At 42.5% G+C, this 23,290-nt stretch overlaps 1 protein-coding gene across 1 annotated transcript; it reads left to right on the top strand.

Annotated features, from left to right (window-relative positions):
• The first annotated feature begins 1,773 nt into the window (after positions 1-1,773).
• CAV1 (caveolin 1) lies at positions 1,774-22,094 on the top strand. Its single transcript, XM_085042729.1, has 3 exons — positions 1,774-2,014; positions 2,725-2,889; positions 19,753-22,094. The coding sequence occupies exons 1-3, from the start codon at positions 1,985-1,987 to the stop codon at positions 20,092-20,094; spliced, it is 537 nt and encodes a 178-aa protein (XP_084898855.1). The 5' UTR covers positions 1,774-1,984; the 3' UTR covers positions 20,095-22,094.
• Positions 22,095-23,290: the final 1,196 nt, after the last annotated feature.

Here is a 23,290-nt window from a genome sequence, read left to right as displayed (position 1 = left end):
TCCTGTGTGTATCCATGCCAAGTCTCTGGCTGTTAAGCTTGTGTGCATTTGTCATACAGCAGTGCTAGAGGCAATGGGCCATGGCTCCATCCCTCTCCATCTCTGCAGATGTAACTTGCTCACTCTCACAGTTTGGTAGTACCCATGCCTTTTCCTGAGTAGGCTGTCTTCTTGGTATTCCAGCTCAAAAAAGCAGCATTAATGTGACAGTTCATTTCACTTTGTATGCAACCTATTCTGCATAAAGCCATAAAACTTATAAATTCCATTAGTTTATTATATTATTCTACCTGCTGTAGTGTTGTTTGATTCAGAAATGTCTTTTAAAGGGGGTTGTGGTTCTGAAGAAACTATTCCAGGACCAATTCAGCATTTCAAATTAACAAGTACCTCCTTTTTTTTTCAGTAATCCTTGAGATACCCAGTAAAACTGAATGAGGGATCAAAATGTTCTGATTCATGTGCAGGACAGTGACTAATTAAAAAACATTTCTAGACATGAAAACACAGAACTGTCTTGCAGGCTTTTTTTCAGATGGATAGAAAAATTGCAGAGTCTCTGTCGTTCAAGACACTCATTTGATTCCATATACACACTCAAAAGCTTGGACAGACAAAAATATTTAAATGATGGCTTAAGTGAATTATTGCATCAATAAAAAGTTACTTTTAAAAATTACAGCTTACTTGGAAAGTTGGAAAACTTCCATCCAAAGCATTTGTTCTAAAGTTTATGAGCAATGTAAACTCTGAAAGCAAGTTGTTTGCTAACTGATGTATCAGAAATACATGTCCTCGTGGACCGCATTTTCAACAGGTGTAGTTATTTGCATCTGTGGAGCCTACATCCACCTTAGCCAGGGGCTTCTTTGAGGTCATTTCTCTATTGAACTGCCAAAGCCAAATATACTGCAGTTACAAATTTTCTACTTCTGTTGCTGCAATTCTGTGCTAAATGGCATAACCCTAAGGTCACTATTTTTCTGTTAATGCTATAAATCTTTCACTATAGTCTGATTTCCTAACACAAAACTAATGGTTGCAAACACACACACACAAATGGGAAATAGAATTAATTTTATAGATGTATAGTGACGCTCAACCCTAACCTGAGCCATCTTGAATACAGTGATGAATATTTATTTTTATAGCATTTACACCGACATATGCCCCTGAGCTTACAAAGACCCTTGAGAACAGAGCATGGCAAGACGGCGTCCCACCATTCCCCTTTAAAAGTCAATCCCAGTGGTAAATATTCATGGTAGACATGCATGGATCAATCTCCTCCCGGGAAAAATATACCAGTATTAAAGTGCAGAACTGTTAAATATTTGCATAGTTTTGAAATGAACCAGTTGAGAAAAATCTCTTTTTCTTCATCCCAAGGATGTCCAAGTTTCCACAACTGTTCCTGGAGCAGCGATGCTTCTCTGTAAACTATTGTCAATGCCGGGAGGGGGAAGCTCGACAAACGCCTCGCTGGCTCTGCACGCTAAACACAACTGAAGTTTTCCATCTCCTCGGGGCTTTCTTGCCCCCCCCTTGCCCAGGTGACTCTGCCGCACTCAGCCACTGTCGCCTCGGTGCCCAGCGGCGGGGACCCACTGTCGGGGGTCGTGGGCGGCCGGGACAGGGCTGATGACGCGGAGGGGACCCTGTTCGTCTCCCTGTCGCGCCTGTCTCCGCGCGGCGCGGCCCAAGCATCCGGCACCGGCTCCGCCGGATCCCAGGTTGCCGGGACAGGGCTACTTTCCCCTCCCACCCGCGGCGGCTCCCGGCCGCCCTGCCATGTGCGGGGCCGTCCCGCCGCTGTCATCCACCCCAGCCGGAGGCAGGGAGCCGCCCTGGCCAGCCGCCAGCCCTCTCCTCACAGCTACCTCCCCCGGCCGCCCGCTCCGCTGAGCGGGATCTTCCTGCCTGCGGTCCTACGAGCCACAGGGCAGAGTAACTCGCGGCAGAGCCGTCAGCAGCCCGCGGCAGCATGTCCGGCACCAAATACGTAGACTCGGAGGTAGGACCAGCGGGGCATGGTACCTGCAGCAGCTCGGGCCCCCAGGCTCCCTGAGCCTTCGGAGGAGCGGGGCGCGGTTGGGCGGCTGGAGGGCGGACAGCCGGGCACCTGCGGGCAGGGACACCGGGACAGGGCGAGCCGAGGCGCACGTCCTGGGCGGGGAGCGGGGCTGCTGGCCGCCGCGCGGGAAGGGCGGTACATGGAGAGCACTATAGCGAGAGCACCGGGATGCAGAGGGCACGGTGATGGCCCTGGGTGAAGGGCAGTATAGGGGGGCGGTATAGTGAGGACAGTGTGTGGTGAGGGCGCCGTGCTCAGGTCAGCGCGGCGAGGGCGGCGTGGGGAGAGCGCTGCGCGGGGAGCCCCGGCCGCTCCCCACCGTGCCCGCGGGGCGCACCAGCGCCCTCCCCGCCGAGGGGCCGCTCGCTCCGCCCTGGGGCAACGCCGCGGGGCCGGGGCCGCCTGGCGGCGGGAGCGGGAGCCGGCGCCTGGCACCGCGGGGGTGTGGTGTGCGCCCCGCGGTTAAATAGCCGGGCGAGGGCCGCCCCGCAGCCACGATCCCGCTACCCGCGGGACCCGGGGCCGCCTCCCCCTGCCCTTCCCCCTGCGCGGCGCGGACCAGCCCAGCCTAACCCTGCCCAGCCCTGCCCTGCCCTCCCCGCCTCAGCTGGGCTTTCCCCTCCCGCCCGCGCTCCCTCTGCTCCCCGCAGGGCTTTCTGTACACGGCGCCCGTCCGGGAGCAGGGCAACATCTACAAGCCCAACAACAAGATGATGGCAGATGAGCTGAGCGAAAAGGCGGTGCACGACGTGCACACCAAAGAGATCGACCTGGTCAACCGAGACCCCAAGCACCTCAACGACGACGTGGTTAAGGTGAGGGGCCGGGGCGGGACGGCGCGGGGGCATCCAAGGTCCTGCCGAGGCAGATACGCGGGACTCTCAGGGCGGCAGAAGCCCGCGAACCTCATCCCTCCACCTGCTACCGGAGGGGACGGGCTAGGGGCTGGTTTTTTTTCTTTAAAGGAAATGGGGAGTGGGCAGGAGACAGGCGGACAGCGGCCAGAGCAGCCCTGCGGGGCTCATTGCTCTGGTGCCGAGCGGGGCTTGCCGCGTCCCGGGCTGGCCGCTCGCTCCCGCGGGGGCGCGCTGGGCTGGGCCGGCCGCACCGGGCTGGGCTGGCCGCACCGGGCTGGGCTGGCCGCACCGGGCTGGGCTGGCCGCACCGGGCTGGGCTGGCCGCACCGGGCTGGGCTGGCCGCACCGGGCTGGGCTGGCCGCACCGGGCTGGGCTGGGCTGGCCGCACCGGGCTGGGCTGGCCGCACCGGGCTGGGCTGGCCGCAGCCGGCCGGGGGAGCGGGGCTCCCAACGCGGTGTGTGCCTGCCGTCAGCTCTGCAGATGGGACGTCCTGCCGGGGAGCGGGGGATGAGTTGCGTGACCTTGTGTAACACCGTCGGAAGGATTTTCCTTCCCCGAGGCACGCAGGGCGAGGAGATGTCACAAACCAGATTGCCCTCCGTAAGACTGGTGGGTGCAAAATCAGAGGTCCTGGTGGCGGTTGGATTTGTGTCCTTGTTCTGTTTTGTTCTCTTCGGTATTTTTCCTTCCCTCAAGGATAAGCAAGCTAAGCAAAATCTAACTGTGCCCTTGCCTAGGTTTTTTTTTTTTTTTTTTTGGGTTTATAAATCAGTTTGACTTCTTGACAAGTCAGGGTCGATGGAGATTTTTGCTTGAAGTCTCTTTGGTCAGAAAAATCACAGAGAGTTTTTCTCTTAGAAAAAAATGTTATACAGAGAAATTTATACAGCCCATGTGTGATACAAATGAGAGTGAGATCTCCTAAAAATTCATCAGCAAGGGTATGAGCAAAAGTCAGATTTAATATTAAGAGACAAAGCACAAGAAGTTCATTGGCACGATCCACTCTACTTACTTACAGGACAGCCAAGGCACAGCAAAGGAAAACAAGCAACAACAAAACCAAGCAAAATGCAGGCAATGAAAACAGAAGTGAACTGAGAACTGTCTAGGGGTGTGTGTGTGTGTGCGCTTAGGTGTGTGTGTTACAAAAGACAGTGCGACAAGGATAAAAAGGAACAGGGCCTAAAAACTTAACACTCCAATTAAACAGTACTTCAATTTAACATTGGAAAACCACTTAACTTACATCTAACTTAGAGCTTCAACTTAATTTATAACTTAACCTTCACAATTTAACACAGAATAACACTTAAGAGCATTTAACCTAACTTACAACTTTGAAGTTACACTTAGCAACTCAGCAGAAGAACACTTAGCAACACTTAGCTTACAACTTATGGTTAACAACTTAGCAAAAGAACAATACTTAGCAGCATTTAAGTAAGTTTATGACCAAAACTTATTCACAAGTCTAACTTACTTAGATATCCAAGGTACTTAAACATCTAAAAAAGCAGTATTTCTCTCAGATTTGGTACAGCATGTGCACAGGGGCTTGCACATGGACAGAAACAGTCAGTGCAAGCCCCTCAGAGGTCAGTGAAATACTTACTTCAGATGCTTTTGCTTCTCCCAACGGGCGAAGGATTAGGCGTTGAAGAGTGTGGGTATCAGCCCAGGACACATCTGCTTTCAGTGATCCTCCAGGTATAGCAAACCGGAGGGTTTGCTGGCTCTGAGAGGTCCCACTCAGAGGGAGATTTCTGGTCACAGGCCTGCTGCGGTTCAGGAGAGCTCGAAAGGCCCCATTTTGAACCACTGTTTATAGGGTTGCAAGAGAGTGGGCTTTAGTCATAACAATATTTCATTCTGGCCACAGTTTTGGTCCACACTTTCTCTGAAAGTTTGAGAACCGGAATGTTATGCCATTCAGGCAAGAGGAATATTTTCTGAGGCTGGTTGTAAGGCAAACAGGAGCTTGTTAGCAGTTCCTGGGAGCACACAGTATTTCTGATAGACTTGAAAAGAGCTGAGCCCAGGTTCTGTTTTCAAGACCAAGGCCTAACAAGCATTTCTCAGATCACACTGCAGCCTGGAAAGGAGGAGGGAGGAATGCACTGCCACAATGTGAAAATTGAGGGTGCTGTCATCTGGGTTTGTCAGACCCTAGGAAAAATGGGAGCTGCCCAGTTGTCGTGGGTGACTAAGCCATTAATTGCCTTGCTTAGTGGCCAGCAGTGTCAGAGTGTGTGTGGTTCACCATGTTTGTTGTAACGAAGACCCATTATTGAAAAAGAAAAAAATTGTATTGTTTCCAGAGAATCAAGAGGGTGAACTCTGGTTCCTGAATGGGTATCTGTAAAATGGCTCATGCTATGTGCAGACAATTTAACAAGGTCATGAGTAAATTCAAATTCCAGACTTCAACGCAATTTGAAGGTGCTGAATATGACGAGCCATGGTCATATTGCTGGATCCATGCTAAGAATTATCCCTCACAGCAGCTTGTATCTTTAAGGAGCCAAGTAAAAAGACACATAATTATTTGTTCAGAAAAAATCATCTGTGTACTTAATGGTACAAAACTGCCTTTAAAATGGTTGATTTTAAAAAAGAGAGAGCAGTTGTTTTTTCTTCTTCTGCCCCTGGAAGAGCAGTTGGGTAGACAGGGAATGCAAGAGCTCATGAATGACACTGTATCATGGTTTATTGCGTACATCAACAGAAGAAGTCCCCAAAGCAACCAGTCCTTCTGAGGATGAGTCATAGCCCCCAGGCAAGTCAGAATCCTGGTGTCCACAAACCTAACCTTATGAAAGAAAGACCCTGCTGGGAAAAGAGTGAGACCACTGACAGAAAAAAACGTAATGGACTTACAAGAAGCTGAAACATACAAAGCCCATCCTGCCCTCTCTGCCTCCCACAGAGGCAAGGATTAAGGAAGTTTGTTACATTCCATCTTCTAAAATAAACTTGGAAAATAATAAGTGTAGGAATGGAAAAAACAAGCTTTTCAGTTTGTCCTTTTGAAATAGTTTTGGACCAGCACATTCACTGAAAAACAGCAAACAGCCAGAATACCAGTACTGTCTCTGTGTCAGCAAGTGAGCTTCTGGTAGTGAACACAGTCACATCAAGACACAGGAAAATACCAAAATTAATCTAATGTTAACCAGACAGGATCCATTTTACACCATAAGAGCAGCAGTATTTGTACAAAATGGCATTGTAAAACAACATTTTCTGTTTTGTTACAAGGATAAATAAGAATAACTTCAAGTATTTTGTAGATAGTCCAAGCTGAAGAGTAGAGAGAGGAATTTTGCCACAATTTGCCTTTATCTGGACCCTGCGTGCAGGTTCAGTCTATTAGATGTAGCAATAAAATTCAGACCCAGTACCAAGGGTCAGGCTTGTATTGGGGTGAAAATACACAGATTTAGTTCCTGCCTTAGCCGTCAGTCTGTAGTCCCCTTCTGTCATGCATCTGCCTTTCTTACTTTGGCTGTAAAACATCCAGAGTGTAAAAGATATACTTGTATAACTGAAGGAGTCCCCAGTCTTGGTCAGATAGCGAAAGTCAGAGAAAAAAAAATGTGTAGGAGTCCTGTAAAGCCAGAAGCATGGCTCAGGCTGAGCTCAGTTTTGTTTAGAGCCATTGCATTTTTCTAGATTCAGAACCTTCTGTTTTTTACCCAGCATTTTATGTGTTTCTTGCCACTTGACTATGAGGCACAACAGCATGGAAACTGGGGACAAATCAGTCAGCCATGAAATAGAAATGATTAGACAGAGAATGAGGAATCTGCTCTGTAAGCAGCTCTCTAAAAGGCCTCAGTGTTGTCTGTATTCAAATACTTCCATAGCACATTTTAAAAATAACCTTCTCTTGTGAGAAGCAAGAGACATGTTCCCTTGATTTGCAACACAGAGCATCTGTACAGCTTCCCCCACAGCAGATGCGTGGTGCAGGCGGCATTAGGGTTGGGATCCAGGCAAGGGGGAGAAACCTGCTCAAGATCCTTTCATGAAAGTTAGACACATGGAGCAGCTTTGGATCAAAGCTGTTGGTGGCTTTGTATATGGTTTGTCTTGGAATTAACTACCAAGTGGAAGCTAAGTGCTGGGAGGATTCTGGAAAAATGGGGCAAATGACTGGATTTCTGTTCAGAGGGGGATGTGAACAAGGCCTTGTGGAATCTGAGGTTTGCAGACAGTGGAGGTGACGGCTCTGCACTGGGGGAAGCACAGTCTAGTAAAAATCAGCAGAATTTCCTTTTTGTTCCAATTTTTTTCAGTGGAGACCAGAAAGGAAGGATTTTCTTGCTTATACTTATTGTCCTCATGCATCACTTTGACAGTAGGAGAATGTGGCTAGAGGTCCCATTTCTTCAGACACTGGCTTGTGAAGGTGGCTAGTCAGGCAGGAGGCAAGAAGGGAATCTAGCAAGGGAGAAACAGCCTCTGTGCACCTAGGAGCTCTCCAGGAATCATGCTGGTGATTATACAGGGGGTTTGCCATAGTTTTATACATTTTGTATTTCCTTCACTGGATAGTTCTGCTCTTGGACTTGTGTCCTGCAGGTTTTATTTGTGATGAGACACAGCAAACAGGGTGGAACGCTTATTGCTTTTTTTCTCATTCATTCCCCAATGACCCAGGACTCACATGAAGGTGCCTGAAGTTCATGCTTTGCATTTCTTGTTTCCCATCACAGTATTAGTGTTTTCCAGAGTATGGCTAAATTGCGGCCTTCCAGTTCTGGAGTTCAAACTTTCTCAGCATTATCTTTGGTCAAGGCTGCACAGATTTACTGAATTTGTAAGACACAGAGGAGGGAGCCATTTCTCCTACAGATTGCTCTTCTCAGTAACTTCCTTGCTGAGAACGGGGACAGACCTTGCAGCCAGCCCTGCAAAGTCTAGTCCTTTGGGACTAGTGAGGACCAGCTGTGCAGTCACATCCCCAGCTGACAGTTTTTTCCTACAGTGATATGCCAGGAAGAGAGGCCTGTGCCTGGTTTACCGTCTGGAACGTAATTATTATTTTGTTTTAAACAAGTGGCATTTATCTGCTGTTTGTTGTATAGGAGTCCTTTCTGCTCTGGGAAAAAAAAATTCCAGTACTTGGCTACAGATGTGAGGATGCAGAGCTTTTGTACCAAGTTTAAAATAGTTATGTATTTATGCCTTCCACTTCAAAATAATGCAGTTAAGGGCAATTCAACTCACTGCAAGGAAGAGTCTGGAATTTTTAGTCAGATATTGACAAGTACTGTAATTCCCTTATGAACTCATTAAGGGGGAAAGTATTACTCAGGCATTTTAAAGCTATTTACAATTTCTGTCTCATAATAAAAGGAGAGGGTTTTCAAGAATAGTTTACATTTATGATTAAGGTCCTTCCCTGTTGCACAGAGCACAGTTTAAGATGCAGAGAGATGCCTGATCAGAGCACTTCCCATCCCCACACCTGAGAACCCCCTGGAAGGAAAGCAGGTGTCACCCACTGCTCTTTTTGGATGGGAAACCTGAGGTGGGCTGTCACTCAGATGTGAGAAGTGTCAACCTGAGAGGAAAAGAATTTTGCTCTTCAGCATGGTAAAATGAGAGAAAAGCAGAGCTGATCAGGTGCTATTTCTGAAATAAGGAATTAAGTGAAATTTAATGGCAGACCCTTCGTTTTTAGATACTGTTTCCATGAGAAAATAGATAAATATTTAAGTTTAACTACATCCATATAAATAAATAGATACACAGATGTGTGTGTGTGTGTATGTGTTCTAATCCAAGCTTGTCATCTGAGCTCTTGCTACTGGCAGTGATCAAAGTGAGATGCCTCTGGAGGCAGATTCACATCACAGAGTTTAACCTTAGCCATAGGACAGGACAGGCAGTGTTCTCAGAGGGCTTCTCTCAATTGCTGATACTTGTAGCTTAGACATGACACCTTACTTGTGCATAATCGTAACTGATTTAATGAAATGGTTCTGTAACTCTGTCCTATTAACAAGCTATGGGGTTTAGATTTAAAATGCAAGAAAATTCAAATGTTTGACTTTGACTACCCACATGATCCAACTCTATTTCAAATATTTCTTCCAATTCTAGTCTAGGAGTAAGAGATTAAAAACTCGAGTCATTATGAATGCCAGTTTATACGAGGTCTGAGCAAGGTTTTAAGAGTTCTGAAAAACAGTTTTCTTGCATGTTAATTAGGAGTTCCCAGACATGGGATTTCTGAATGTCCATAAGATCACAGCTAATAATGGCATCTGTTCCAGTGAAAGCTTCCTTCTCAAAAAAATGTGTTTGCATTTAAACTCATGGTATTATTAAAGCCTTATGCACAGCCTTCTTGCTTCGCATGATGAACATGACTCATAACTTCATAGAAAAATGTTCATTTGATGATCATGGATACAGAGCAAATGATTCAGCATGGCTGTTCCTTTTGTTAGAATTTATTGGACACTATTTCAGATTCAGAAAAGACAAATACTTTTCAATTCTGATAATTTCAACGGAATTCAGATCATATGGTAGAAAATGTAAAAGCAATTTGAATTCATTGTAGAATTTTAGCCCACTATATGGATAGAAACACCAACTTCTGTTGCATAGAGTATGGATATCTAAAACAAACAAATAAAAAATATTGAAACACAAAACTCTCCAGGGGAAAAAGGGATAAGTGTGTACAGTAGAATGGTTTGCCAGTGAGGTCCCCGGTGAGGAAATTTGATCTTGGTTGTATTTTAGGCAACAGAAAGAAGAAAATGCAAATGAGCTTGGGTGATTCTGTAACATTTGTGATCTCTAGAAAACTGAAGACAGATATGGTTCTAAACTAAGATAAGTTTGTGTTTCCCACAGCTCTCAAGTACCCTTCTAATAGTAGGATGAAGTCTACATCAGTAATTGATTGTCTGAGCTTTTTGATCCAGGACTACCATATTTCTTTTTCAGACAAATTACAGTAACAAAACCCATCTTGGACTTAAAAAGGGCTGGTTATTTTGAACATGAAAGAGAAACTATGGCATTTAATTTCATTTGAATTATTTGGGAGGCAGGTTTAACCCCATTAGTCTCCTTATATTTTCTTGGCAGATTTCTTAGGGAAAATGTCTTTTGATAGCTTCAAAAAAGATTGGAACTTTATGCACTATCATTCTTGTTGGAAATTTTTATCAGATTAGCAGTCAAAAAAATAATAATTTCAGTGCCACTGTCCCCATTTTAATGAGCTCATGAATTGATAAAATATAATTTATTCAAGGTGAAGGATTTGTGCTCTAGATGTTAGTGGGGCTGTAGAAGGGTAGAGTTTGTTTGCAGTCACACAAATAGGAACTGATAAATTCAACTTCATAGATAAGAAGTGAGAAGACATTCTCACAGCTGAAGGTGAAAGCATCACATTCTCTGTCCAAACTCCTGCTGTGCTGAATTTATATTCTGAGTTCCAAAAAAGCCTAAGGGAGTCTCATAGATGGATTGCAACATTTCCTCTGTCTGCTTTGAAATCAGTTCTTGGAATTCAAACAGATGCTACAAAAAATAATCAGTTTTCCCTCAAGATCAGTTATCTATCTCCTGTAGAGCTCAGCCATAAAGTCATCAACTGTTTTATGAAGTCCAAGTTCATGTGTCATAGAAGGGTTTGGGTTGGAAGGGACCCTAAAGATGATCTAGTTCCAGCCCCCCTGCCATGGTCTGAGAGGATGCCACTCACTAGATCAGGTTGTTCAAATTCCCCTCAGCCTGACCTTGAACACTCCAGGGATTGGGCATCCACAGCTTCTCCGGGAAACCTTTTCCTATGGCCTCTCTAAGGAATTTCTTCCTAACATCTAATCCAAACCTACTCTCTTTCAGCTTTAAGCCATTCCCCCTTGTCCTGTCACTACATGCCTTTGTAAGAAGTTCTTCTACAGCCTATTTATGTCCTGCTCTAGGAGCCTTCTCTTCTACCACAAGTCTCTCAGCCAGTCTTCACAGAGGGTGTGCTCCAGCCCTCTAAACATCTTTTTGGCCCTCCTCTGGACTCATTCCAATAGGCCCATTCTTCTTGTCGGGGAGGCCCCAGAGCTGGACACAGCACTCTAGATGAGATCTCATGAGAGCAGAGTGGGAGAATCACCTTCCTTAACCTGTTTGCTGCAGCCCAGGGTGCTGTCAGCTTTCTGGGCTGCAAGCCAAACCACATTGAGCTGCTCATCAGCCGCCATCCCCAAATCCTCCTCTGCAGGGCTGTTCTCAATCTGGTTGCCATCCAGCTGTCTTTGTACTTGGGTCTGCCCTGACCCAGGTGTAGGACCTTTCACTTGGCCTTGTTGAACTTCACAAAGTTCACGTGTGCCCAGCTCTCAAGCCTGTCAAGGCATCCCTTTCCTCCAGTGTGTCAGCCACACCATACAGCTTGGTGTCATCAGCAAACTTGCTGAGGGTGCACTCGATCCCATCACTGTGCTCATGCAGTTTGACAAGAACAGAACTGTAAAGCAATGATGTCTTGGTTTTATGAAATGCTAAAGAAATACTTACCTTATATTTAAGAATCAGTAACTTAGGATCCCCCATAAGAAAGACAACCTTCTAACAATACAAATGCAGGGACAATTTTTTTTTTTATAGAGGAAGAGAGAGGCAGCTGGGCATCACTGCACACTGACTGTCAGCAATAAGAATGGTTCAGGTAAAAATGAGATAAAAGGTGAAAACAAATTATACAGATTTGCAAAAAAGAATTTCAGCAGCTAATTGGGATTGTGTTTATCAGTAGTATACATAATCAAGAGTCTCCTCTCCTTGGACTCCTTTTACAAATGATAAAGAGGAAAAATTAGTTTCCAGATCTAAAACAACCTTCAAAGGTCCCTGTCTGTCTGTGCACCATTAAAGAGTCTGAGGTCACTATATTTCCACTTCCCATTAGTGCCTAAGTTCTAGCTAGACCGAATTCTAAAAAGTTATAGTTAATACCAGTTTATTGTGTTAATACCATATAAGCATGGAAGAATAAAATGTAAATATATTTATTGAATATAATTTCAAATATAAAATCAGTTTACATTATGTCTTTTATTAAAGTTTTTGGATTCTGCTGAACTCCAGGCCCCACTGAAATAAAAGAAAAAATTGCTGTTATGTTTAGTGTAGTCAAAGCTTCACACTGATATTCATGTTCCTGAATATACCTCTTTAAACATACAGACAGACAGGCATATGTGGATATACATATATGTATTAGGGTTCTTTGCTAAAATAGCCATATCAAATGAGAAACTGTGGAACATGAACCAAATAATCAAAACAAAGAAAGCTTCTTAAGAGTTTCTCTTTGGGAAAGCTGCAATAACCTCCCAGCAGCCCAGTTTCCAAGGAGGAAAACAGTAATTTTATTTTCTGACTGCTTACTCCAACAACATCAAGACATTTGTCAAGGAACTGGCTGACATGGTATCCCCACCTGCACAGGAAGTTTTGCTGTGTTGCAGAGGAGTGCAGATCTTTCCTTGAAGCTGCTTGTCTGTCCTTCTGCCAGCCTGTGTTGGAACAGGACAGACATCTCTGGAGAATGGCTGGTTGCTACAGTGCTGACCCATTGGCATCAGTCACATCTTTGTCACCAGTACATCCGCAGGTTTTGGTGAGCCTGCCCATCTGATAAAATAAAGCCCATCAGCAGGGCTTTTCTGGTATGTAATCAGTAGTTCAGCATGGGCAGCGAGGAGGAGGTTGTTCTCTCAGTAATTAGTAGCAAATTTTTGTTTTGCTTTTTTCTGTGATTTTCAGTTTGTGAAATGGTGATCTGCAGTCCCCACCTCTTCTAAGTCATGGCATCATTTTCACATTTTCATAATGCATTTGAGTATTTGTTATGGATGTAGTAGGAGTCACTCCAGACGGGACTGGTTTTCTTCTCTGGCTAGAAGAGTGCAGTTCTTGAATTCTGCTTTCCACCAAGAATATCCTTGTTTGTTGAAGCATTGTTTGCTTTTCTGGCACACTCTGTAGCACTCAGGAAAGATTCACTGTTTCCATTAAGAGATCTGCCAGGAGAGCAGTTTTCTTGCCCTACTGTGGAAAGCAGGCACAGGGAGACAGGGGAGGAAAAGCAAATTCATTGGTCAGTTTGTTCAAGTAACTGGGGTGCAACAGTTCTGCTTGCTTGTTTAGGCTTTCATTCACTTTGGAAATACTTAAATGTAATTTTTCTGCACTTAACAAGCTTTACACAACAGCTCTGGGCCTAGCCATCTGCACTCATGGCATCTATTTCATCTTTTTTTTTCTTTCTTTTTTTTTTTTTTTTTTTTTTTTTTTTTTGCAAAGGAGCAACTGCTGTGCCTTGTGATCTGGCCAGTCCCCAGAAAAGCAGTGTGCTCTGAAGGCAGTTTGAGGTTGACAGGCAAAACCTAATCATACTGCAGCCCAGCCTAGAGGGACTCTTGTCTTGTGATGGAACGGAGTGCTGCTGGATTTTGTAGTGACCCATGCTTAGCTTGAGGTTTATACAAATACTGTAGAGCAGAATGAGTTTTGTCTTTAGTAAACACCAGAGACCACCTAACGTTTGCTGGTGAAACCTGATTAGTGAGGAAGTAGACCATCTAGGAATCCTGAAGGTCTATGTTTTCAGGAACAAAGTGCCAGCTTCTCTATATAAGTACAGGTAAACATTTGCCAGATGGACGTTACACAGTGCTCTTAAAAGGGTGAATGGGAGGGAAGGAAGAGTAGCTTTTCTGCTGTAAGTCCCAACACCTCCCCATCCTTTTTCCTGCAGATTCAGTAGAAGAAGTATAAACTTTTCATAATTTTCTATTAAACTGTGGCAGTGGTCAAGACAAGCATCAGAATATGTGGTAATGTGGTATTCCAAAGGATCAAGGAAATAAGTAAATGTTTAACTGGCATAAGTGATTTAACGGAAAGGTTGTTAGTTTATTGCTTAACTTTTTTTTCCGCTGCTGCGATTCCTTTCTTCTCCATGCAATTTTTAAGTTCCAGCTAGCATGTGGAAGTACAGAAGCTAATAATGATCTCATGTGCTCACACATTTTCTTTTTATAATAATACGCACCACAGCCTTCTCCAGCTTTAATAGTGTTGCACCTGTCTTTAACATCACCTCCCAGATGTGACCCATGCCATGGAAAGGCTTGTCATTTTGTGATAGTTTATACATTTTCTTATGTTGAATGTTTCTTTAAAGGACATTGAATATATTTGTGAATTTTACAAATTGCATTTGTTACAACAAAAAAAAATACTATGTCTGCTTCAAGTCTTGCAAGGATCCATTTTAATACAGTGAAACAATATTATACTTAGGTCTTGGAACAGGGAAAACCTCTTTAAAAATAAAGTGCAGGGTAAGCAGCAAAGAATGTTTCTACGTTGTGCATAAAAATGTAAAGCAAACTAGCTTATGACTCTTTCTTGTATACATTCAGCCTAGACTTTAACCCTGGTCTGGCAGAGCATGTAAGCATATTGACATCAGTGTGACAGTTCACATTTTTCATGTTGTGTGCATATTTAAGTGCTTTGCCTGACTGGATATATTAGTGATCAATCGAGAACGATCCAGTAAGGATCCTTTTACTGACTCCAAGAGATACTGAAGGCACTCAAAATGTTGGCATTCTCAGCACTTGCTTGGGTTCCTCTGGAGTGGAGTAGGGGTTGTGCCTGGCTATGTGAACTGTATGCTGTGAGCACAGTGGCAGCATGCAGCTACCACACACAAAGATATGAATTATTATAGTTACAGTCACAGAAATGTAGGTCAAAGCCTAATGCTGGTGGTCTTAATTAGGACCAAGCACAGTAATTTATTCTATGTAATGAATACTACGAACCTCAAAAGAACAAAATTTGAGAACCAGAACTCGTAATCAGGTGATTTGAGTCTGGCATTTAATATACCTTTCCAGCCTGCCAGCTTTTGATACATAGGGACTTGAATGGACAAGGTCAGCAGGTGAACTTATTCCATACCTGTGGCATATATTATTGAGTCAGATGATAACTTCACACTGTTAAGCTTTTTTTAATTGATAGTTCTGATCTTTAAATAGACGTTTTCCCTTTCTTGTAAATAAATCTTGTAAATAAGTCCCCTACCATTTCCCTTTCTTGTAAATAAATCTATTTTAGAATCAAAGCAGGTTCCTTAATTTCCTGATAGAAGTTTAATAAACATGTGCAGAGCAAAAGAAGCTGCATTAATTCTCAGAGCAGAATCAGACAAAAGCTTCAAGCAATGTAAAAACTGGCTTTACCAAACTGAATAGTAGGAAACAAAGAATAGCTGAAGTCAGGAAGTGCATTGTAGGCATGGAACAGGAGTTGATAGTGTTTAATAGTTTAGTCTGAAACAGAAGGCTATAGCAAGTTTTTAGCATCCTTTAGAGGGTCAAACCAAATTTCCTGTACTCCTCTCCTGTCATAAGTGAACATGCATGTGTTTTCACTAGCCTGGCAACTGCCTCAGAGTGATTTCACAGCACACCCTAACAGCTCTGGAGGAACAGACTTCATGATGAACATGCATGTCACTCATGAGAGCAGAGTAAACAAGTAATCTAGAATTTACAGAGTAATCTAGTGAGCAGACCGGTGCCTAACCTAAGAAAGCCTTTATGTAGATAAAATAAGAGCTCACAGATCTACATGCACATGATTCTTTGGCAGAAGTGACCTTGAGAATAATACCCTTGAAAAGGTGTCTTACCCTTGCAAGACAGTTAGATTCATTACCAGAAATGAGAGTATCTTTCTTCTGTAGAATCATATTTCTGGGCACTTCTCTTCCTCCTGTCAGTCCTATTTTCACTTTACTTAGTTCAGTTGGACTCCCTTTATCAGTCTGATGACACTCACCATCAGTGAGTGCTACTGAAGTAAAAACCAGGGGAGAGTAGTAGGAGGGACTGAGGAGGGAGTGAGTAATCCAAGTGATGTAAATGTAACCCACAGCAAGGCAAAATGCATCCAGTCACCTGTTTCTCCTGCAGCCTGTGGAGAACTGATCCCTACAAGTTAAAACCAGGATCTTTCATGGGAGTGGTTTAGTGCAGGAAGAATCTGAGTGACATATCACTTCCTGCAGCATAAAGACTTATCTGTACTGCTCGAAGAGTGAAATAAATAGTGGTTCCCAGGCAGTGGTCTGTTAGCACATGAGAAGTAGAAGAGCCCAGATTACCTCGACTCCTCGCCTGTCTTTTTTTAGATACTGCTGCAGGTATGTCTGGTTTTGGACAGCACTGCACAGTTTGGTGTCTTAGGCAGAGCTGGACTTTCTTGACATGTACATTGTTTTGTAATGTTCTTATGGCTTTTGGGAAGATAACACTGTATTCAGCTAAGAGTTTGAGTTGTCAGGCCATTTTTCTGTCTTTTCACTCACAAGTTCCCTTATTCAGACTCGGGTAATGTGGAACATGTTACTTGAGGAATAATGAAATGGGAAAAGACTTAGTAGTGTGACATCAGCTATCACTCCTACAGAGCCGTCTCTTCAACTTCTGTGCATTGGTTGAAGCATTCTGAGAGCTGTTGAAATTGCTCCAAGAAAATAATCTCTTGATAATTATTGGTGTCATGAATACATCACTATTATCTCACAGATAGATTTATTCCTGGGTACTTTTAGGACAACGCTGTATGACTTGAGCTGGGAAATCCTGACCAAAGATATATCATAAATGTTCTAATATTAGCATTATCTCCTGGAATGTGGACAGGGCTGTCCATCTGGAAATGTTATATGGCATGATTCTTCTGTCAGCTCCCCAGGATTAACTCCTTGGGCATTTTGTTGAACACAACAGGCTAAAAGTGTTAGTTACTGAGAATCACAATTACAGAAAATTTACTATTTGATTTGAAAACCAATGAGTTTATTGCCTTCCATTTTCCATTTCATTACAATGAACTATTTTGAAAGTAATCAAGTTATGGGCCAATCTTACTGTATGTTTTAAAATTCCAGAAAATTCACATTAAACTATGGTTTCATTTTTCATGCCAAAAAAATGCATTTCTGGTAAAAATAGGTCTCACTTGGCTAAATTGAAGGTACAACCATGAAAAGGCTGATGGAGCTCAATGCAAACTTGTTTTCCTTAGGAGATCTAATATTTGCCTTATCAGCCAGTTGAGAAAATACAAGATGGACTCCACTACAACTTAACTGAATAAAAAGGCTTTAGGTATGACACTGACTAGCGCTTGATGCTTTGAACTTCTATGATGGCTTTGTTGCCTTTGCCAAGGATTACAGCATCAGCTGGTGGGAAGCATGCAAAAAAAATAAATTGCCAGAAGTTTTAGAACAAGAGGGCTATGCTCAGCCATGTAGTCCTTATGTAGTAATATTTTTTGAGAAGGAACTTTCTTTTGCTGTCATCGTCCTGGGTTTTGCCATCATCTGGATATATTTATTATCTGCTTTCAAGGGAAATGTTGATAATAAGCCAAGAACACCCATTCACTTTGAAAATGAGTTAACATGGGATGTAACTACAATGAAAAGTTTGGGTTTGAGTACCTGCAGAAACAGATTGTGTGCTTGCTTATATATTCCAAAAGGATAATATACTTGCTCCATAAACTCAGGCATTTATTTTTCCAACATGTATACTCAGTTGAATGAGATTGAGTTCAGTGGACAATGTACAGATCTTGAGATCATCTGGAGGGGCAGGAATAAATATAATAAATTAGAATGCTGTCACTGAGATACTGACTTCTCCATGATACATCTATAACCTTTCCTTCTTTATTTCCTAAAATACTGTGATTAATACAAGGACATCTGTGTTTTTCATTTAGTAAGAAGATCACAGAACATCTGGGAAAGTGTCTTACCCTGTTTTACTAGACTTCAGCTAACTTTTGATGACTCATAAAGATAATTATATTATGGTCAATGTACTTCATAAAGTTAATTTTTTTGTCTGTTGTTTATTCCTCAAACGTGAACATTTATATCTAATAACCCCACAATGAAAACAGAGAGCATGTTGTTGCCTGTGATGCCTTCCCCAGAATTCAAGTTATTTCCACCAGACCTTCAGTCTTGCCCATACTGAAATTACAGAGCCCAAATAATTTCCAATTTCATGTCTCTACTGAGCAGTAAATGTAGTGTGATTCCTATGCTGTCTTTAGACTGATTTAAAGGAAACTGTTTTCCAAGATTTGTACCAAATGTGCATTACTTACAAAAGCAGAGGTTATTGCATACCTGTAGAACTTTTGCAGAACAGAACCATTATTCAAACTCTTCTTTATTATCTCTTTTTTTAGCTATTATTTAAAATTGTGCTATTCAGTTTCAGAAAGTCCAGAGAGATTTTTGGCTCTGCATGCCATTACGGACAAGTGCACAGTGCTGTGGTGTGTTCCTTGGGGACTCTGCCAATGCAGAGTCTGCCCGAGGTTTATGTGGAGATGAAGTTTCAGCCCAAATGCTGCCTCTAGGTGTGATGGTGATGATGATGATGAATTACCATCCCAAAGAATGACTTTCAGATCACTAGAACCTAGTTCACAGTAGCAGAAAAAGAGGAGGTTTATAGTTTGCGTGACAGGATGTCTACAGGGAAGCACTGGCAGAGAGAGTGATGTGCATATGTTAAATTAAGCCAGCCTGATGTTAGGTATTCAAGATGTTGGATATCACAGATGATTCAGAAATTTCTTCTCAAGGACTTTCCAGCCATTTACATAGATTGCACCTAGAATGTACACTTTTACTTGGAATTATCTTATTTAAGTAGCTGGGAAGTACAGTGGTTTTATAATATTTTTCCCTTTGTTAGTAACTTATGTCTGGAGGTGATAAAAGATTCAGCAGGAGAGAAGAATGAGTGCTTTTCAATTATAATGTGTATTTTAGATTAAAAGAAGTGATTGTGAGCCTTTTCTCACAGTATAAGCAATATTTACACTGAGTATATGTATATTCACCTCCTTCCAGCATGCTAAGGTACTATTGCCTGAGTTTCTGAGGCTGCTGGCCCATGTTATACTTAACCTTGCTCCTGTAAATCTTCACTTTTGGCAGCATTATTATCTCACTTTGGGATCCAGTCCCAAGAATGCAAAGTATTTTTTCCTTCATCTGATTTAAACAGCCATTTATTTTCTTGCAGAGGGATAGTGTATTGATGTTCTTTTTCCTGTTGTTTGCAGTGCCTATACAATTGCTTGTGCTAACTAAATTAAATATCCTGTATTGTGGGTTATATCAAAGACGTCTGCATGACATGGAGCTGAACCATCATTGCAATTCTGTTAATTTTCTAATAGAAATGTTATGACAATAAGGCTTCCTGAACATCTCAGTATTTCAACAGAGAGTGCTAAAATGTGACTGTTGGAATGCACTGTTTCCTTAGGTGACTTTTTGAACAATTTATGAAAAGTCAAAACTATGAAATATGATTCTGTTCACCTGCTTTTTCTCTTAAGTGGACCATAAGGGCACTGCATACCGTAGGGCTGTAGCAGATGAGGAAAATATATTCCATTTTGTAGAAAACTCAACATTTAGAAGTTAGATGTCTAATTTTGAGCTAACCATTTCCAGGCTCCCTGGTAGTCACTGGAAAAAGGTAGTTACTGAAGATTCATGACTTAATGGGTTATAATAGGTTGAACCATGTTGGGATGTAGGAAGTACGTGCTTTCTGTTTTGTTGCAGGGCACAAAGCTTTTCAGGAAAGGTGTTTCTGGAATACACCCTTGATGCAAATGTCTGACTGACCTGATTTTGTGTTCTTTGCTGCAGATCGATTTTGAAGATGTGATTGCTGAGCCAGAGGGAACACACAGCTTTGATGGGATTTGGAAGGCCAGTTTTACCACCTTCACTGTAACAAAATACTGGTTTTATCGTTTACTGTCAGCAATCTTTGGTATTCCTATGGCTCTCATCTGGGGCATCTACTTTGCCATTTTGTCATTCCTGCACATCTGGGCGGTGGTGCCGTGCATAAGGAGCTACCTGATTGAGATCCAGTGCATTAGCCGTGTCTATTCCATCTGCATCCACACGTTCTGCGACCCACTCTTTGAGGCCATAGGCAAAGTGTTCAGCAGCATCCGAGCCACAGTACGGAAAGAGATCTGAGGGACATTTCAAGGAGAGCCATCAGCCTAGGAAGGGGGTGGAGGTTTTGTGTTGTTTGGAGTGTTTTGGTGCCAGTTTTGTGTGTCCCAAAGCAACATACAGCAACTGGTGGTGGATATACTGGCCCAAAACAAAGGATCACTTGCTCAGTTTCTTTTTCTACTGTTCATTCTTACTGGACTGCTTGCCTTTTTTTTTTTTTTCCCTTTCTTTTGCCTTTTTTTCCCCCCTTTGGTCTGCATTTTAAACTAACCTTAAAGGGCTATTCTTCCATGCCAGCTGCATATCATTGCTGGCTGTTCAATTCAGAGATTGAAGTGTTGTTGGATGCCTTTTTATCTTACCCTTCATTCCTTGTGAGATAAATCCACAGTGATACTGAAGAACGACAAAAATGCTTTCCAACACTATAAAGCCATTCATTTTATTGTGGCTAAAGAGTGCAGAGCTATCGCAGCAGAATGAACGTGACCAGCTGGCAGGTTTTAGCAGAATGTTCTTTTTCAATTGGATTGTCAGTTGACTGCAGCTATTTACAGTCATGGTCAGATATTGTGCACTATGAATAAATTAGTTAAGTAAACATATTACTGAAGTAGCATATGCCCTGAAAATTTAACATTTTGTCAGGCTGGAGACATTGACACATAAAAGCTTTGGTTGGTGCCTTTCTGTCTCATTCTCTCTTGGAAGTTTGCATCCAGTCATTTCTCAGCCTTTGCTAGGATTGCAGAAGCAAACTGCAGTTGAGAGCTAAAACTGGTCATTGTGGAAATGTTTTCCTGACTGTGACTTATGACACATCCCTTAGCAAGCATTTAGGGGCTTATCTCATTGGCATCTGGGGTATTTCTGCAAAGTATTAATATAAATGTGCATCATAGGTATGTCAGAGATAATCCTGAGTTAAAAGAAAAACAAAGGAGTGCCAAACAAGCCACAGGAGGCCAGGGAGGAGCTGCCCCTGTGAGAAACTTTTCTACAGCTTTCAAAACTTCCCTATCAGCAGAAGTCAGCCTGCCACTAGCACACAGATTGTTTTCAGGATGCTTTGCTGAGTCTAAATTTACCCATCACAAGAGATGCTTTAGAATCTTCACATTTGTGTGTTGCTTTGTTCATTTTTAGCTGAGTTGCCACATCAGGAAGTCTTAAACAGAGGGTGTTGTGTGAAACTACCGTGTTGCAAAGTGGGAGGCCTCAGTAGCAGAGCCTTTGCGACATGTTCTGATGCTGTGACCTGCAAGAGCTTTTTGCCCTCGTGATAGTACTGTGTTCAGAGATGCTCTCTGCATCCTCATTGGTTTGTGTGAAGCATTTGTAAAAATAGTTGTGAGGCTAACCAGCTTTATTGTAAACCAAGCTGGAGTCTGAGCCTGCTCCAGCTGGAATCTCTAGCAAACCAGTTCTTGACCCACAAGAGTGCAAAATTTGGCCCTTGGGATGAACATGGAGCTGTCTGGTACACCTACAGCTTTTTTTATTTAGTGCTGATATTTCACATATTGCTTTACCTAACATGGGAGTGCCTTCCATTCTATTTCTGCCAAAGCATTGAAAACTTTAGGAAATGCTGCATTTTTTAATGGGGGTGGGGGAGGGAAAAGGGGAGAGGGTGCACAAAAAATTTACAAAGCTATTAACTACTATTTGCATTTAAAACAGACACTGGTATGGATAAAGTTTTATGTTTTTCTATGTACATAATGAAGAGTGTACTATTATAGATTTTTTCAGTATTAAAAACAACCAGGATTGTAAACAAGAAATATTTTACCTTTTTATGAGGAAAATCACTCTGAAGAAAACCTTCTTGATTCACCATATAAACTGTATATCCTGAAAGATGTCTGTTCACTTAGAGTTCTTAGTCCCTAATCCAAATACATTGCTGATCCAAACATTTACATCATTGTTATAAGCTTACAGATATAACTGACACTTTTAAAAAAAATTCTGCATGTACATTAAAGACTACAATAAAAAGATGCTTAATAGTAGATCCTGTCTGACTTCTTTTTCCTTGAAAGTCATGTGGACAAAAGTTGTTTAAAGCTTTCTTTGTCAGTCCAGTGGAAACAGGATTTTTCCCAATAAAAGCTCATTAGCCTAAGCATTTAATGTATGGAAATAGGGGAATGACAGCTTTTATTCAGCCATGTATAGATGTAACGTGTGACAGTACTGTTCATTTCTATGGGTTTGTTGCACAATACCTGTCACACTGTTAAAATAGTACAAAAAGCCCAACAAAACATCCTATTACGAATGGCCTACAAATCTGTTAACTGTATTTTAATGTTCAAATGGCAGATACCAAATAAATGTAGTCCATCGTATGTTTTCCAATAGCAGAATGGTGTATTTAACAGCATTTAATTGGCCACTGATAGCAAATAGTACTTTGAATTGGACTATGTGAGAAAATGTAAAGTGTTCTAAAAGTGAAAGGGAGGTTGTAATGTGAAAGAAAAGCAAATACACCTTCAGTATTCAAAAATACCTTGCTTTTGCAAAGAGCCTGATATATTCAAGCTTAACTGTATATAGTATCATGACTCCAAGATTCTTCATGGGAGAGATGTGCAGATTCACACTATGACTGCACTGTTCCTGGTGCTTCGCTGAGCAGCGGTCACAGGGCTGTGCTGTGGCTGGATCTCATGTCCACACTCCTGCCATGACATCCATGACCCATACCATGGCCAAGATACACCCCATAGCAAGATCCAGGTTTGTCAAGCAGAGCATTAGACATCAGGTGTTGGACAGTGGCACCAGGCACTTTCCTGTCTTGGCTGTAAGTGTGGTGCAGACAGCCTTACCCTACTAGATACAAGTCAGTGTCATAAACTGCCTCAGGACCTGTGCATTTAGGTGGGCTCAATGTAATTTTTCCTCCCACCAGAAAAATTTTGTGGCTCTCATTGGTCACTCTTCTCATCCTCTGAGTCAGCAATTCTTAGATTTTGCAATGTAGTTTGAACTGTTTGACTACCCTGAGACAAGGTATGGGCATTTCCAGCAAAGTACCCAAGTATAGAGAAAGTGTGAACTGTCTGGCTGTGTGGTTGATCCCACTGAGTTTGACTGAGAACTAAATACAGAATATTTTTTAAAAATATGGTTTTTGGAATGAAGTTGCAACAAAATATAAAGACAAACCTTGGGCTTTTAATAATGATGGAGGTTCCAT

This window comes from Lichenostomus cassidix, chromosome 1Aa, assembly GCF_008360975.1.
Source record: "Lichenostomus cassidix isolate B80296 chromosome 1Aa, HeHo_3.0, whole genome shotgun sequence".
NCBI classification, from domain to species: Eukaryota; Metazoa; Chordata; class Aves; order Passeriformes; family Meliphagidae; genus Lichenostomus; species Lichenostomus cassidix.
This window is presented reverse-complemented; position numbering and strand designations above follow the sequence as displayed.

What these genes read in the sequence shown, in the direction of transcription:
- CAV1 (XM_085042729.1), top strand. Translation starts at nt 1,985, where the DNA reads ATGTCCGGCACCAAATACGTAGACTCGGAG. An exon ending in CCAAATACGTAGACTCGGAG is followed by an intron (nt 2,015 to 2,724) that starts GTAGGACCAGCG and finishes TGCTCCCCGCAG; the next exon opens with GGCTTTCTGTACACGGCGCC. An exon ending in TCAACGACGACGTGGTTAAG is followed by an intron (nt 2,890 to 19,752) that starts GTGAGGGGCCGG and finishes TCTTTGCTGCAG; the next exon opens with ATCGATTTTGAAGATGTGAT.